Source organism: Prionailurus bengalensis, chromosome E1, assembly GCF_016509475.1.
Source record: "Prionailurus bengalensis isolate Pbe53 chromosome E1, Fcat_Pben_1.1_paternal_pri, whole genome shotgun sequence".
NCBI lineage: Eukaryota > Metazoa > Chordata > Mammalia > Carnivora > Felidae > Prionailurus > Prionailurus bengalensis.
Window position 1 is genome coordinate 2,212,301 of NC_057347.1, and position 16,185 is coordinate 2,228,485.

The 16,185-nt window shown below is 62.8% G+C and overlaps 2 protein-coding genes across 7 annotated transcripts; one reads left to right on the forward strand and one right to left on the reverse strand.

The window, feature by feature from the left end:
- Positions 1-3,859: 3,859 nt before the first annotated feature.
- On the forward strand, positions 3,860-10,658 carry TNK1 (tyrosine kinase non receptor 1). 5 transcript variants are annotated; one of them, XR_006297731.1, is made up of 14 exons: positions 3,860-3,974; positions 5,060-5,286; positions 5,477-5,547; positions 5,662-5,856; positions 5,989-6,144; positions 6,237-6,520; positions 6,703-6,976; positions 8,073-8,167; positions 8,500-8,664; positions 8,900-8,979; positions 9,283-9,581; positions 9,664-9,759; positions 9,861-10,093; positions 10,189-10,658. XR_006297731.1 is itself a non-coding variant. In XM_043582923.1 (13 exons), exons 2-13 carry the CDS (start codon positions 5,124-5,126, stop codon positions 9,972-9,974), a joined length of 1,992 nt encoding a protein of 663 aa, XP_043438858.1. In that variant the 5' UTR covers positions 3,860-3,974; positions 5,060-5,123; the 3' UTR covers positions 9,975-10,658. The 5 variants fall into 5 exon arrangements, 3 of the variants coding, with proteins under 3 accessions (XP_043438858.1, XP_043438860.1, XP_043438859.1); XR_006297732.1 differs by lacking the exon at positions 10,189-10,658 and having other exon boundaries at positions 9,425-9,581; positions 9,861-9,888; XM_043582923.1 differs by having other exon boundaries at positions 9,861-10,658.
- PLSCR3 (phospholipid scramblase 3) lies at positions 10,615-15,459 on the reverse strand. 2 transcript variants are annotated; one of them, XM_043582926.1, is made up of 8 exons: positions 14,936-15,459; positions 14,540-14,716; positions 14,046-14,281; positions 13,891-13,933; positions 13,571-13,791; positions 13,162-13,323; positions 11,462-11,623; positions 10,615-11,265 (listed from the first exon to the last, which is right to left on the reverse strand). In XM_043582926.1, exons 2-8 carry the CDS (start codon positions 14,544-14,546, stop codon positions 11,209-11,211), a joined length of 888 nt encoding a protein of 295 aa, XP_043438861.1. In that variant the 5' UTR covers positions 14,547-14,716; positions 14,936-15,459; the 3' UTR covers positions 10,615-11,208. The 2 variants fall into 2 exon arrangements, with proteins under 2 accessions (XP_043438861.1, XP_043438862.1); XM_043582927.1 differs by having other exon boundaries at positions 14,540-14,720.
- Positions 15,460-16,185: the final 726 nt, after the last annotated feature.

Below are 16,185 nucleotides of genomic sequence, written 5' to 3' on the forward strand. Positions count from 1 at the left end.
TCCCTCGTTGAGAGGTTGGCGTGGGTAAGGCGGAAGGGGAGAGCCCAGTGACTTCAAAGATCAGGGCAGGAAAGTGGGAGCTAAGGGGGAACGAACGTGGTTCCCCAAAGGAGAGGGGAGTTTTCCGCAGAGGGATGGGCCCTACCCCCGACCCGAACCCAAGGCAGTAGATGGGGAGGACCCCAGCAGGCCTCTCTGCTTGCCCTTCTGGTTCCCTGGCCTGTGGGGAAAGACTTGGCCGGTGGTGCCAATGTGCTCATCCTTCCCGGATGCAGAGCCCGCAGGGCAGGGCAGAGGTTGGGGAAAAGCAGACGACGCGGGGGTGATGCCAGATCTGGGCCTCCAGGTTTGAGGGTGAGCAGGACCCCCCATCGTGGCTTAGAAGGGGCGCCCCTGAGGGTGGTCAGACAGTGCTTCCCCACACAGGTGGGGATGACAGAAGCTTAACTCCAAAAGTAAGAGATGAATAGGGACAAGGGGAGGAATAAAGAGGCCTCTCTGGTTCCCTGGGTTTTGTCCAAGCCCCAGATGAAGGTGGGGCTGAGCCTCTGTGTCTGGTTTCCTGCTGGGGCAGAGGACCCGGGCCGGGAGTCCAGTCAATAATGCCCCCTCTCTTCACCGCCTCTCCATCCCGTCGCCAAGGCCGAAGCAGGGCCAGTCTCTGTCTCCGGAACCAGTGGGAAGAGCCCCTCCCCTGAACTCCCTGCTCCTTCTCCCTCACCTTTTCCCAGCCCCTTCCTGCAGCAGGGTGGTTCTGTCACTCCTCTGTTCAAACCTTTCAGTGGTTATCAGGGCCCCCAGGCAAGGCCCAAGCTCCTGACCACGTTCTCCAAAGCGTTGCAGAAACCCAACCAGGGCCATGGTCATGGCTGCTTGTTCACTCGGGTCCCCCAAACCTGGCATGGTGCGAGCTTGCTGAGGGGTGAACTGATGCCCGGTCTGGCTTCCACCAACCTCTCTGGCTGTACCTGCCTTCATATACCCCCAAGCGCGCTTCACGCACACGTTCAACTCCCAGAGGACCCCTCCAGTGCACCCGGATCTGTGAAGACACCGGACTCAGAGAAAACTCAGGCGTTACACGCTCTTCCTCGAAGAAGCTCATGGAGCCGCGTGTTTCCCACCAAGAACTTGGGCGACATCAAGACGAATCTCAAAAATGCGCTGAGTCAAAGCAGCCAAGTGCAATTATAAACAGTACGTGGCTCCGTGGATGAGAAGGTTGGGAGCAAGCAACAGTGATCTTTGCGCTATAGAAGTCAGAATAGCAGTGGCCTCTGGAAAGTGGAATTGGCAAAAGATGGGCACGACGCGAGTTTCTGGGATCGTTGAAATGTTCCGAGTCTTTTTGTACATTGGCTGACGTGCATTGAGCCACGTGGTTAAATCCGGGTGTGTTACTGAATGTGAGTTATACCTCAATAAAGTACTGTCAGTATACAAAATAGAGTAACGTTCGCATGAATGTAACAATAACGAAAGACCCTCAGTGTCTGGATTAAAGAGCACATCGGATGTAAGCAAAGAGAGAACAATGAGCTGGAAGATGGACCCAAGGAGATTATCTAGATGGCATCACAGTGACACATAGATTGCAAGATATAGAAGGGAGACAGATTACACGGAGGATGGGTTGAAAAGGTCTAGCATACTTTTCTTTTAATTTATTTTGAGAGAGAGAGAGAGAGAGACAGAGAGCGAGTGGAGGAGGGGCAGAGAGAGAGAGAGAGAGAATCCCAAGCAGACTCCATGCTGTCAGCACGGAGCCCAGCATGGGGCTTGAACTCACAAACTATGAGATCATGACCTGAACCGAAATCAAGAGTTGGCCGCTTAACCGAGAGTCACCCAGGCGCCCCTAAAAGGCCTAGCATACTTCTAGCCATAGTCCCCAAAGGAGCAAAGAATGGACGAAAAAGAATATTTGAGGAGATACTAGCTGAGAATTTCTCCAAACTGATGAAAGGTATGAATTCACCGATACAGGAAATACAAAATACTAAGAGAATAAATTAAAAAAGAATCTCTTCCTGGATACTTTGTAAAGAACTACAAAATACCGATGAATACCAATGATAGCTCTTTTTTTTTTTTTTTAGAAATGTTGACACTTTTTTAAAAAAGTTTATTTATTTATTTCGAGAGAGAGAGAGAGAGAGCACAAGCAGGGTAGGGGCAGAGAGAGGGAGAGAGAGAGAATCCCCAAGCAGGCTCTGCACAGTGTGGAGCCTGACGTGGGGCTCAAACTCACGAGCTGTGAGATCATGACCGGAGCCAAAACCAAGAGTCGGACGCTTAACTCCCTGACACACCCAGGTGCGCCACCAATGGTATCTCGAAAGCAGGGAGAAAAAGGCAGATCACCCACAAAGGAATGACAATGTGACTGAGCAGACGTCTTCCCCAACAATATGCACCTGTTATATGCCTAGCTAAGAACGCTAGGGTGAACAAGACAGCCCCGGCCCCTACCACGGGGAGCCCACGGTCTATCAGGAACAGCAGACGCGGAGGAAGCAATTATAGCGTGATGAGCTGGCCTGGCTGGAGGGCACGAGAATTGGCAAAAACATCAAACGGGTAGATCTGTGAACTGGGAAAAATTTCTCATCGGTGCCGCAATACCCTGTGTGTTTACCGAGATGGGGTAGGTTTTTTCCTCCACGGGACTCTGGGGGCAGCTCACACATCCTTCTGAAGACTTGCTGACTTCCTCCCTGGACCCCTGGAGGAAAGGGAGAGGGATGGTCCTCTTCAGACCCTTCTTCAAAGTCCTAGACTTTCTCCTGTGGCCACAATCCAGGTAGCAGTGAGCGGAGGCTACATGGGGGGAAGGAGGGTTATGCCGGAATGAGGCCACTTAAATGCCAGTGATGGGGAGGGGTGTCCCATGGGACGGGGCTTAGGAGCCCACTCCCAACTTCTCCCCACCCTGCACCCACACACAAGACCTTCCACATGCTCCCCAAAACGTCCCTTTCAGGGGCAGCACACTGGACCCAGGTTCAGAGCTGGGAAACTGACAATCCCTCCAATTTTAGACTCTGTCTAGGCTGGGGGTTGACTTCCTGCACCATCAGCACCTCTCTGCCCTGGCTCCATTTGTTTTTTTTTTTAAACTTTTAATGTTTATTTATTTTTGAGAGAGAGAGAGAGAGAGAGAGAGAGAGAGCGAGCGCGGGCGCAACTGGGGGAGGGACAGAGAGAGAGGGAGACACAGAATCCGAAGCAGGCTCCAGGCTCTGAGCGGTCAGCACAGAGCCTGACGGGGGGCTCGAACCCGCAAATCGTGATCATGGCCTGAGCCAAACTCGGATGCTTAACGGACTGAGCCCCCCCCCACACCCCGCCGCCCCCCAGGCGCCCCTGCCCTGGCTCCATTTCAAAGCACCTGTGCACCTTGCCTTTCTCCACTTGGGGGCTAGGAAGCTCTCTCCCCTGCTGGGACCCGGGGACTTTGTCCTGTTTAGCCTTATCCTCCCAGCGCCCGGGCCCGTTATCTCCATCTGAGGCTGATTCCTTCGAGGGGTGGGACTCTGGCTGAGAGAGGTGATCTGGGGAGAGGGGAGCATGGGAGACAGGACACCGAGGACGAAGTCTGGGAGGGGCGAAAGGTTCTTTGAAAGAGGCTGGAAAGAGGGTGTGCAGCAGGGGAGAGGGAAAGGACGGAGAAGGGTTTCTCGGGGTCTGGCCGGGCCGAGGAGGGGCCCCCAGCCCGCGGTCGCGGGGCTCCAGGAGTCGGGCCCGGGGACCCGGGCACGGCGTGGGCTGGCCGGGACCCGCGTCAGGCCCCGCCCCTCGGTCCCAGGCCCCGCCCCATAGGCCCCGCCCCGCCGCCTCGGCCCCGCCCTCCCCGGGATTTAGCGCTGGCGGCCTGGGCGGCTCCGCAGCCGCCGTTTCCGCTTTCTCCAGGTGAGGGTCCGGAGGAGCCGGGACGCCCCGCGCAGGGGCTGGCGGAGCCGCCGTCACTTGGGGTGCGTCCGCGGGTGCCCTGTTCGCTTTCCCTCCTTCCCTCCTCCCCCTCTCCTTCCCCCCACCGCGGCCGCGTTTCCCCCGGTCCCCCTTCCCGTGCTTTCTCCCTCTCACCTGGCAGGTGGTCCCGGGTCTCTCAGTGCCGTGGCCTCTCCCCCCCCCTCCCGCCCCTCCTCGCGCCCAGTTCCTCGTTCAACCCTTCCTCCAGGTCTCCCTCGCGTGGGGGGACGGAGAGGTCCCGGCGTGTGTCAGGGAGAGCGCTGTGCAGGCAGCGGGCGCCCGGAGCACCGGGCCTTAGCGAGCAAAGATTGGTGGAGTGAGGTTGGTGACGCTCAAGGTGGCTTGAGTGACTCAGGGGTGCGGGCCGGGCGCTACCTGGAGCTGAGCTCAGGTGGGTGTGGAAGGGACTGTGCACCTGGCAGCACCTGCCTCTGTAGGCAGCGCCCGAGCTCAGCTGGCCTGCACTTGACCGCCAATCACAGACGGGTCTCGGACACGTGGACGGCCGTATCTCCCAGGCGGTGAGCTGCCGGCTCACAAGTAGGCACAGGAGGGAGGGTATGTGGCAGTATGAGCTGCGTTTCAGGGCAGCGTCCCGAAGTGTCTCAGATCCGCGAGGCCACCTACCTGGGTGGCTCAGACACCGTCTGCAGCATGTTGTAGATCTCTGTGCGTGTGGCAGTGTTTTGAGCGTGGGAGGCATTGTACCTGTGTGTGTGTGTGGTCAGCCTATCTGGGCATGTCTGGTAGGTCCCTGGTCCCTGGGCGTCTGGTCTGGGTGCGCTAAGCATACACAGGCTGCGTGCCTTCACAGCTCAGGAGTGAGCAAAGGAACGTCCCTGGGGTCTCCAGGGTGCTCAGCTCTCAGGTGTGAGGAGGGCGGGTTTCTCACTGCTGAGGGGGGTAGGGTAGTGGATCTCAGGCATGGGGGGCGCTCTCCCTGGGGCTTGTGGGAGCGGCGGGATTCCTGGCTGCTCAGGGTGTGTCCCTCCCTCTGCCCTCCTCCCCCCCCCCCCCCCCCCGAGCGTTTCTGATGGGTGGAGGGTGGAGGCGGCTGGCGAGCGTGTTTCTGGGGTCTCGGTCTCAGGTGCCTTCCTTGGGCTATGTGTCTGGAGGTGACTGCGTCATCCTGAGGGATTCCTTCTCCAGACATGCTCCCTGAGGCCAGCTCGCTGTGGCTGCTGCGACTGCTCCGGGACATCCAGCTGGCCCAGTTCTACCGGCCCATCCTCGAGGAACTTAATGTTACTCGGCCGGAGCATTTCGACTTTGTAAAGCCTGAGGACCTGGACGGCATCGGCATGGGCCGGCCCGGTAAGGGGCCCCTGCGCAGAGGTCCTGCTCTCTTGGTCCCCAGCCTCGTAGTTTCGAACCCCCTCTGCCCACCCCCCGACACACCAGCCCTCTTCTTTGCCTATAAATCCTTCTGCAACCTCCATCCCCACCCCCACCCCCACCCCCACCCCCACGTACCACCAAGTCCTCTGATTCTGACCTTCCCCAGCCCAGCGCAGACTGGCCGAAGCCCTGAAGAGACACCGTTCCGGGCTTAAGTCTAAGAACTGGGTCTACAAGGTGTGCATTTCCCGGTGGGGGCCGTGGACTTAAAGGGCCAGCTTAGGCCCAGGAATGGGGTGGGTTGAGTGTCAGGGAGGAGGACACCCACTTAATTTCCCACCCCTGCTTCAGATCCTTGGGGGCTTTGTACCTGAGCAGAAGGAGACCACCCCCCCTTCAGACAGCCCCCTGTTGTCCCTCCCTGAGCCCGAGGGGGGACTCAAGTGTCTGATCCCGGATGGTGCTGTGTGCAGAGGGGAGCTGCTGGGCTCTGGCTGCTTTGGAGTGGTGCACCGAGGGTTATGGACACTGCCCAGCGGTCAGAGTGTGAGTACCCAGGGAACCCAGTGCATTCTGGGTGCTGGGGCCGGCTGCCCGTCTCTTCCGCGTGCCCTCTGTGCTCTGGCCCCCACGTAGCTGTTCCCTAAGCGTCCTTCCCACCCCCCCCACTCCTCCCAGGTCCCAGTGGCTGTCAAGTCCCTCCGCGTGGGTCCTGAAGGCCCCGTGGGCACCGAGCTGGGGGACTTCCTTCGAGAGGTGTCCATCATGATGAACCTGGAGCACCCACACGTGCTGCGTCTTCACGGCCTCGTCCTGGGCCAGCCTCTGCAGATGGTGAGCAGACCCGGACAGCGGCTCCCAGGGCAGGTGGGCGGCAGGGTCCCCTGGGGCGGGACCTCTGCTCACGTGGCGCCGTGCTCCCGCAGGTGATGGAGCTGGCGCCCCTGGGCTCCCTGCACGCGCGCCTGGCCGCCCCGGCCCCCACGCCCCCGCTGCCCGTGGCCCTGCTCTGCCTCTTCCTGCGGCAGCTGGCGGGGGCCATGGCGTACCTGGGGGCCCGGGGGCTGGTGCACCGAGACCTCGCCACCCGCAACCTGCTGCTGGCCTCCCCGCGCACGATCAAAGTGGCCGACTTCGGGCTGGTGCGGCCGCTGCGCGGCGCCCGGGGCCGCTACGTCATGGGCGGACCCCGCCCCATCCCCTATGCCTGGTGAGGGCGCGGAGCCGGGATCCCCGGGCACTAGAGGGCTCTAGAGGGCTGGGGCGGCGTGGACGGCTCCCTCCGGGGGAGGCTGGGACGAGGATTCTGGGAGGGCCCCCGGAAGTCCTCAAGAAGATCACCCAGCTCCCCCGGGAGGGACCCGTGCGGCCCGTTCAGCTGCGTTTCCACAGGTGCGCCCCAGAGAGCCTGCGCCACGGGGCCTTCTCTTCTGCGTCTGACGTGTGGATGTTTGGGGTGACGCTGTGGGAGATGTTCTCCGGGGGCGAGGAGCCCTGGGCCGGCGTCCCGCCGTACCTCATCCTGCAGCGGCTGGAGAAGGACCGAGCCCGGCTGCCTCGGCCTCCCCTCTGCCCCAGGGCTCTCTACGCCCTCGCCTTGCGCTGCTGGGCCCCCCACCCTGCCGACCGGCCCAGCTTTCCCCACCTGGAGGGGCTGCTCCAAGAGGTGGGAGCCCCCACCTCCCCAGATGCACCCAGTCTCTGGTTTCTCCCAGAGCTCCACGCACAGGAGTGACAGATACTCCTGGGCTGGGGTCAGGGACCGGCTCTGGATGACCCGGATTCAGTGTCTACCTGCAGCGGGGCCCAGAGCCCTGGGGAGACGGCTTAGGGCTGCGGAGACGGATGCTGAGGGCTGGGGGACGGAGCACCGAACAGAGAGCAGTAGGTTTGACAGGCAGAGGGAAGAAAGGTCTGCATGCGACTGGGAAATACAGCTAAGGCGGCCCCAGCATCTCAGGTGCCCCGTGGAGGGCTATGCGAGGAATGATACGTAACCAGGGCCAGCCCTGGGAGACACCGTGCTAAGTGCTTCACATGTCTCCTTCTTGCACGTTGGCCCGCTTCATCCTCGCAACAACCCCATAAGGCCATTATTATCTGGAGTTTACAGATGGGGGCACTTAAGGCAGTTAAGGCAGTGACAGTTTAAGTGGAGGAGTTGGGATTTGAAGCACTCAATTGACCCAAGAGCGCCGTCCCCTAAATCGGTAAACTGCGTTGTTGAAGACTCTGTCTTTACCCTGAAGGCACCTGGGAGCCATGGAGGGATTTTGAGCGGGGGAGTTCCCAGTCACTTTACATGTTCTCTCACTCTGGCTTGGAGCAAGGAGGGATGAGAGGAAGGAGACTGAACAAGGGAAGAGCAGGTGGCCGACAGGGGTCATGAAGCAGAAATGAAAGGATGTCTGCGGTCAGGGTCAAGGCAGCGGGGCTGGGAAGAAAAGGAAAATATTTCCAGAGACACTGGGAGGCAGAGCGGTGCGTGGGAGGACCCTCCCTTGGTTCTCCTAGGCAGAGACAGCCCCCCCCCCTTTGTTGCTTCCTGACTCCTGGGGTACGTCCGGCTTGGTGTGGAACCCAGATCTGCCACCCCCTACTGGGGGATAGGGACAGTCCCCCCTGGGCCCGGGACAGAGGATATACCTGGTATGGGTTTGATGGGTGGATGCGTAAACAGGAGTCTCCTTCCTCTCCTCACGTGATCTTGCCCTTCTGACTCAGGCCACAAGCCCTGCCACCCTTTCTTCCTGTCTCTGCAGGCGTGGCCTCCTGAGGCACATTGTGTGAGGGAGGTCACAGAGCCAGGCGCCCTAAGGATGGAGACTGGTGACCCCATCACCGTCATCGAGGCCAGGTGACAGCCTCGGGCCTCCCACACGTCCCCAAGGAGGAGGACTCCCACCCGACCTGCCTGACCCTGGTCCCAATCTGCTGCCCCCTCCCCGCCCAGCTCCCTGAACCCTGACCCTCTGCCTCCTCCCTTCCCCGCTGGGCCCCGGGAGCGCCACTAAAGTCGTGGCTCCCACTGGAGCCACCAAGCCCGTAGAGCCCTTTTGTGTTAGGGAGAAAAGAGCCTCCCTTCTTCCAGGCAGCTGCCGCTGCAGGCACACGGCTTGCGAGCTGAATGTGGGCCGGAGCCCAGCCCCCCTCCCCCTCCGTCCCCTCTAACAGTGCCTCTTCCCACAGCCCGGACTCCACGACCTGGAGGGGCCAGAATGGCCGCACATTCAAAGTGGGCAGCTTCCCAGCCTCAGCAGTGACACTGGCAGACTCGGGGGGCTCGCCGGCCACCCGTCCGGTCCACAGAGTGTCCCCTGCCCGGGGCGAGCTGCACCAGGGAAGCACGGATGGGTGAGTGGGGGACACAAGCCCAGCAATGCCTCTGGAAGGGAAGCTTGGGGAGGGGGTCTGGGGGGGGGGGCGGGCAGCTGGAGGGAAGGCTGGACTTGCCTCCCAGCCGGGGCTTCCACTCTGGGGCTCAGCCTGCCTGGGAGCCCCCCCCACCCAGAGTTTCTGGTGTGTGTGGGGGGCGGGGGGCACACTGATGTGCCAGGTGGGGAGAATGAACCGGATTGCTCTCCAACAGGGACAGAGGGAAGGCCAAGCTTCGGGATTTGCCTCCGGCACGGGGCCAGAGAAGGAACGTGCCCCTGCAGAGGGCGAGAGGTGGGTGTGGTGCCGGGGACCTCGCTTCTGACAATTCTGCCCCGCTCTGAGTCCTGACCTTGGTGTCGGCGATGCGGCGGCCCCCCATCTGCCCTCTCTAGCGCTGTGCATCTCCCCCTGCAGCGCCCGCCCTCTCCGTTCTCTGGGGCCTCAGCTGCCTGGGCTGGGGTGTCTGTTCCGCACACCTGTCTTCCTGTCCCCCTAACCAAGGGCCCCCCATGAGCACGGCACAGACACAACGGGGAGAAGGCAGGGCCCAGCATCTGGGCCTCCTCTCAGGTTGATTATTTCTCAACGGTGCAGTCATTTCCAAGAGCCTGGAGTCTGTTCTGTCCCTGGGCCCCCGCCCCACAGGGGGTGGTTCCAGCCCCCCCGAACTTCGCCATGCCAGAGCCGTGACCCGGGGACCCCCTGGCCTGCCATCCTGCCCTCCCTTTGCCTCCAGTCCTTCTCAGCCCAGCCAGCCCCCCAGGGAGCGGCCTCCGTGGCCCAGAAGAGAACCCCTCCCCAGCCACCCCCCGGGAAAAGCTGGAGCCGGCAAAGCCACCGTTCCCTCCGGAGGCCTCTTGCCCGACCCCGAGTTGCAGAGGAGGATTATGGAGGTGAGAACTCCCTGAGGTGGCCTGGTGTCCCGAGGGGGCTACAGGCGGGACCGTGGCCTAAGCCGGACTTCGTGCCCCGTAGGTGGAGCTGAGCGTTCACGGAGTCACCCACCAGGAGTGCCAGGCGGCGCTAAGGGCCACTGGGGGAGACGTGGTTTCCGCCATCCGGAATCTCAAGGTAAAGCCAGACCCTTCTCTCGGGTTCCCACCCCTCCCACCCCTCCCACCCCTCCCACCCCTGCCCTGTGGCAGCCACTGCCCTCCCTCCTGCCTCCGCAGGTGGACCAGCTCTTCCATCTGAGCAGCCGGTCCAGGGCCGACTGCCGACGCATCCTGGAGCATTACCAGTGGGACCTCTCGGCCGCCAGCCGCTACGTCCTGGCCCGGCCCTGAGGTCTGCTCCCTTGGGTGTGGATACTAGCCTGGGTCAAGGGCCTGGCCACGTGGGACCAAGCAGAACCCGGACAGGTCCCATCAGGGCAGAATTTCCCACCTGGGGAGATCGTTGGCAGGTACGGGAGGAGCCTGGGGTCGCGCACTGCTGAATGTCTCCTCCCGCCCTGCCCCTTGGCCTCTGAGGGCTCACGCTCCCTCGGCTGGTTCATAGAAGGATCTCCTCCGCTCTGCCTCCCACATTGCCAACCACGAGGAGAACTCGGAGGGACACAGCTGCCACACGTCGCACCCACAGGAAGCTTCCACTTGCTACAGAGAGCGATCCAATGGCCATCCTGGGCCTCGGGGACAGCCATCCCGAACTGCCGTCAGCTGCCACACGGGTCTCTGTGGGAGCAGTCATCTCGGACGACGGAAGCGATCCCGCTGACTTGGGCTACGTGGCCCAGACTGCCTTGGCTTGGTCCGGGGCCATAATGGACGATGAAGTCGCCCTCTTGAACTCAGAGACGCTGGATCTTGGCAGCACGGATTATGAAACGGGCCAGCCCCCACCCAGCCCGGCTGTCTGTCTTCCCATCGTGTCTTCCCATACCAACTCCCTTCTCCTCTCTCCCATCACATACATCTTCCGAAATCCAAAAAGTTACAAAGTTTATATGAATATAACATACAAAGATACAGCCTCCTTCCTAAGGCAGAGGGCAGGATGGGGTGCTTAAGGCTCCGGAGGAAGCTGCACGAAGCACCGGCTGTGGGCAGGGCCTGGGGGAGGCGGGGATCCCCTCAGAGCGCCACGGTCTGAGGTTGAACCGATTGGCCAAGCTGATGCGGGGCGAGAGCGGTCACGCCAGCCATCTTTGGTGCTGCAAACCCTTGCCCACCCCAGCTCCTGCCAGAAAGCCCGAGGGCCCTGGATTCCCAAGGCCGGATCTGGAGCACAGGCCCCGGAAGGAGGCCGGGGGAAGGGAGGGTAAAGCTGATATGCCTGTGTGCCAAGGGATCGGAGAGACAGCGGTGCGAGGGAGAAGGGTTCTCATACATACCCTTCCCCAGGGGCCAAGGCGAAGGAGGCCAGGGGATCGGGGCAGGGGTAGGGCGCCGCGGCCCCTAGACTCTCGGGCATCCCCGTCTGTCCCCTGCGGCAAACGTCGCGGAAAGCGGCCGCCTCTGACAGGTGGCCATCCTGGATTCTGGTTGAGGTGATGGTCTCCTCGCCCTGAGGTGGCCTCTAACTGGTGACGGCAGAGGGCCCAGCGCCTCCTCGCTTCTCGAAGAACATGTAGTCCTGACGGGAGGGCACGGTCAACGGGGCTGGCGGGGCTGGCCTAGCTCAGCTCTCACAACCCGGGTCCGGAACCTGCACCCGCCCCCCGCCCCCCGCCCCCATAGAGCGTGTCTCTAATCTAGCAGGAGGCCAAGATGCACACAGAGCCTTGATGGAGAGCGGGGTGGTGGGAGGGGAGGCGGGGCAGCCAACTCACAATGAGGAACGTGGCTCCCAGCAGCACCGCCTTCACCCTCACGTCCAGATCCAGCGGGAACTGCAGGCCGAAGTCATCTGCATCGGTGAGGGCTTCTTGGAGCAGCCCCCCCCACTGCTTGCTGATCCGGCCCACGCTGCGTGATTCATCCGGAGTCTTCACCTGTCGGGAAGGCAGGAGCCAACTGGGGGGGATGTGGCTGACCTCCCCTGCCGCCAGCCCCCCCCCCCCCATCGCCGCTTATGAGCGGCGCCGGCTCTGTCCTTAGTGAATCCTTCCGGCGGGTTTCCCGGTGGCATCCGGGGAAACCAAGTCACCCTCGGTCACACTGCGTGTGTATAGTGCAGATCTGAGTTCAGACTCACATCTGTTGCTCCTGAAAGGCCATACGCGAAAAACCGAACATAAGTAGCGGCAGGAACGTTAGCACCGAGTACTCATCTCCATGTAGGGCTGCTTCCCAGGTTTGTTTTGGTCACCAAAGTACCTGCCGCCCGTAGCTGGTGAAGTCAGCGCCCTGAACAGAGTGGCCTGGTCCAAGAGGGCTAGGGGGCTGCGCTCGACCAGCCAGCCAGGCGCCTAGAAGGCTGTGCCTGCCCAAAGAGGTGCCTTTACCCCGCAAAGTAGCAAGGGCCCTGTCCAAGCTTCATCCAGAGGGGATCCAAGCCCGTCTGGTGGGGGAGGGGCAGCAGTAAGTGGCCTCTAAGGACCAGGATTTCCACTGGCCTCTCCGGGCCCAAGAACAACAGGCCCTGGTGACGGAGGAGGTAATTCACTGTGATTTCCTGATCGTTTCCTATGCTTATTTTCAGGGGCTAGAACTGAAGTGATTGCCTTCTGTGCCCTCCCGGTCCCCTTCCCCCACTGACAGCTCTGGGGCACTTCCCGCAGACCAGTCTCCGGCTGGGCAGGGCCTCTCCCAGCCAGCCCTGCCATCCCCAGTGCAGCCCCAAAGAAGGGCTGCTCATAAGTACGTAAAAGGGAGCCTGGGTCTCCCAGGGCCCCACGGGCTGCATGTTCCCATGCGGAGGTCACCCAGTCATCTTTCTATCACAGAGCCTCCAGCCAGCTCCCCAGGTGACTCGACTGGTAAAAGTAGGCTTAGGTAGGACACCTCATCCGAAGCCTTGGAAAGTCTACGGGCTTCTCCCTGTGATTTCTCCCTTATCTGCCCTGGTGATTATCCCTTAAAGAACCACAGTGTCGGGGAGGTGCCTCTGTCTTCTGGAAACAAAAGCGCTTCCCAGGCCTCACCCCTGGCACTGTCACCACTTGGGTTCTGATGACGAGGACGCAGATCACCTGTGGGGTGGGGGCAAGCCGCAGGATGCTGACAAGTTACACTGGTGCTGGCTCCAGGGCCCCGGGCTCACACACTCATGCGTAGCAGCTAGCCCGCAGCAGACCCAGTGGTCATCCTGTGCCCCAAACCAAGCCTGGCCTTAGCTTGTTTCCCCCTCAACACGGGGCGGCAGGTGACAATCGGCATTGCTCCTTCAGAGGAAAGCCTCCCTGCCAAGCTTTCGGAAGGCCACCGGGCCGCCCCCTTCTGAATGGAGAACGCTGGAGATGTGCTAGGAGGCTCCGTGGATTTGGATCAGTGAGCTCAGGGTCTTGCCCTTGGTGTTGGCCATCGCGCCTCACAGAAGCTGCCACCTTGGTTTGTGAAGTTCCCAGGAATCTCCCCTTCTTCCTGGTACCTCAAAGTTGGTGTCTGTGCCACAGCCACAGGTCCAGCAGGGCCCCACCACGCGCAGGAGGGTCCGGCGATCGGCATCCTGGATGGACAACTTGGGGATGAAGGGATGCCAGGTCTGTAGCACGTGGCCAATGGTGGTGCCGGGAGGGGCCTGTACTTCCATCTGGAGCCAGGGGCAGGCAGGGTCACTGCCGAGCCAGGGCACCCTGGCCCGAGCTCTCAGCTTCCGGGTCTACCGCCCGCCCCGCTCCCCACTAGATCTCCCATCCCGCCTGCCACCCCCACCCGAGCTAAGCTTCATCCCAGGCCTCATCACGAGCGCGGACCATGTTCCATCCTTGGTCCTCCGCATTCCGGCCTGCCCCTCCCCCCACCCAACCCCGTCCCTGGCCCCAGCCCTCCCAGCCCACCTCCTGGAGGCCACATGGGCAGCAGCTGCAGCCACAGTGCAGGGGGCGGAGCAGACGCAGCACCTCTCGATCACTGGGGTCCACCACGCGGACACGCAGGGGCCGGCGGGCACCACAGCACAGGCGCGCGCAGCAGTGGCTCTCTTCGGCCGCCTGGCCCAGGGGCTGTCCGGCCCCCGAGCGCAGTTCATACCGGTTACATGTCTCCCAGCCCAGGAGCGCTGCCAAGGGGGACACGCTGAGGCTCAGGCCCCGCCACCTGCCCAAGAGCCCCCTGTCTCTGCCCTCGTCACGAGGCCCAGCCTACTCTTTCCACTCACTTTCCACTCGCTCGGCCTTCTGGTGAATCAAGATCTGATCAATCTGGAAAGGCAGGAAGGTCCGCGCCCGACGTCAGCTGGCTGGTCTGGACGCCAGGGTCCCCTCCTCGTCACTCTCCCCGCCCCCCACCCCCACCCCGCGCCCTCCCACTCACCTGCACCAGGAATTCGAGGCCGGAAGGCACCCCGGGCAGTGGCAAGAACGGGGCAGCAGGCCCTGGGGCCCCGGGGCCGGGCGAAGGGAAAAGAGAGAAGCCGGGCGCAGGGGCAGGCATGTGGGGGGGCACTGGTGCCTGCCCGGGCCCGGGGTGCAGCGCCGGCTCCGGGTACCCAGCCGTCACAGGGTAGGGAGGAGGGGGTGAAGGGGCGTGGCCCTTGGGGGGCAAGTAGCCTGTTGGTGGGGGGACAGGGGTAGATTAGACGGGGACCCGCGGCGACATCCCCTCTCCCCTCGGGCCGCGAGGCTGCAGGGCGATGAGATGGGAAGAGACTGAGGACGACGGGGCGGGGGAGCAGGGCGGCGGCTCCCCGGGAGGAAGGGAGGGGCCCCACACGGCCAGTCGGAGCACATTCCCGCAGGGTGTGCTCGACGCCCAGCTCCCGAGTCCGTGGGGGGATAACGGAGACCCTCAGCCTCGCGCCCACTTACCTGCCATGGGAAAGGGGCGAGAGTTCGCCGGTGTCAGTGTCCGGGAGGCTTAGTTTTGGAGGTGGTGGCAAGTTCGGACACAGCCAGACAGACACAGAGACAGACACAAAGACGGACAGGCAAACGCGGAGAGGCGGCCGCGCGCGGCGCGGGTCCAGGGTCTCTTGGGCGGCGCCTCTGACTCAGGGAGAAACCGAAAGTGTCAGCGGGCAGGGCGGGTACCTGGGACCCTGGATTCCCTCGGGGGCCCCAGAACCGCCCCCTCCCTTTGTTCTCCCATTCTCCGCGGAGGCGGCTGCTGGCAGACGGCCGGAAGGATGGACCCGCGGTCCGAGCGACGGCCCGGCCTCGAGGGAGGCCTCCCGGCCCCCCTGCGCCCCAGTCCCCCCCGCTCACCTGAAGCCCCTAGAAGAGCTGGCGTGCCCAGCGCTCGGCGGCTCGCAGGAGCTCGGGGAGGCGGGCCCGGGCCCCGACCCCGCCCCTCGACCCGTCCAGGCCCCGCCCCTCCCGGCCCGGGCGGCGCGCGTGCGCACAAAGGCAGCCGGCTCTCCTGCGGGGCCGCGAGCCGCGCGCCGGGGAGCTCGCTGGCGTGGCCGGCGTCCCCGCCCGCTCCGCCCCGCCGCTCGACACCAGAGGAGGCCCGCCAGGGGAGGGCCGCCGGCCCAGACCTAGCCCGGCGACCCCCGCCGGGTCTGCGGGCGCAGAGCGCTCGGTGTCCCCGGGTGGGAAGCCAGGGCGGCTGGCGCGGCGCTGGACCCCAGGCTCCTCCTCCCGAGGGCGGTTCGGGCCTCGCTGACGCAGCGGAACACCCTCCACACTCCTTCTTTGGCTTCTAGGACTGGCCCCCCGGCTCCCTTTCCACCTCCCCGGGGGGCTGCCTCCGCGGCTGCTCGCCGTGACGCTGCGGTCATCCACACAGACACCTTGCTACGACAGTACGTCTTCCAGGAGCCCCTGGCCACGTGGGTGACAGGCCGCCAAACGGTGGCACCAGTGAGCGTGCGCGCAGTGAGGTCCGGGGGTGGCCAGAGGACGCGGCGCGGTTAGCAGGAAAGCCTCCCCCCGTCCCCACTGCCAGAGGAGTCGCTTCTTCTGGGTCCTGAGCAGAGAGGCCCGCAGGTGTAAGGAGGTGCTGAGCCTGGGGCCCTATAGGCAGAGTAACGAGAGAAGAGTTGAGGGAGGGAGGCCACCCGCCTACCTGCACGGAAGGCCTGGTGGCAGCTGGGACTTGGCCCCAGGGGCAGCGGGGGGCCCACCGAAAGATGTTAAGACCCAAAGAGAAGGTCGAATTTGGGTTTTAGAAAGACACATCTAAACCACAAGGTGGAGAACCACGAAGGCGCCCGGGCTGGGTGGTGGACGGCGGCCGGAGGAGCGGGTGCTGTGCTAGGTGCACAGAGGAGTGGTAGATCGGGGAGATGCTTACACAGCAAACCTAGAGCTTGTTTGAGGGGTGACGTGTGCAGGTGAGGCGTTCCGGATGACCCCAGGTCCCTGTCTGGTGACCACGCAGGTGGAGGGGTCACCCACCAAGATGAACATACAGGGAGGGGCGGCGGCTGGGTGGCTCAGTCGGCTGAGTGTCTGTCTTTGGCTCAGGTCACCATCTCCCGGTTTGTGAGTTCAAGCCCGGAATTGGGGTGTCT

Bases quoted from the DNA above. Each gene is read 5' to 3' on its own strand.
- TNK1 (XM_043582923.1), top strand. From the start codon at position 5,124: ATGCTCCCTGAGGCCAGCTCGCTGTGGCTGCTGCGACTGCTCCGGGAC. The intron at 5,548-5,661 runs GTGTGCATTTCC...CCCCTGCTTCAG, and splicing joins CTAAGAACTGGGTCTACAAG to ATCCTTGGGGGCTTTGTACC. The intron at 6,145-6,236 runs GTGAGCAGACCC...GTGCTCCCGCAG, and splicing joins TGGGCCAGCCTCTGCAGATG to GTGATGGAGCTGGCGCCCCT.
- PLSCR3 (XM_043582926.1), bottom strand. The intron at 13,792-13,890 runs GTGAGTGGAAAG...CCCCCTTGGCAG, and splicing joins GAAGGCCGAGCGAGTGGAAA to CGCTCCTGGGCTGGGAGACA. The intron at 11,624-13,161 runs GTACCAGGAAGA...CCTTCCCGACAG, and splicing joins GCACAGACACCAACTTTGAG to GTGAAGACTCCGGATGAATC.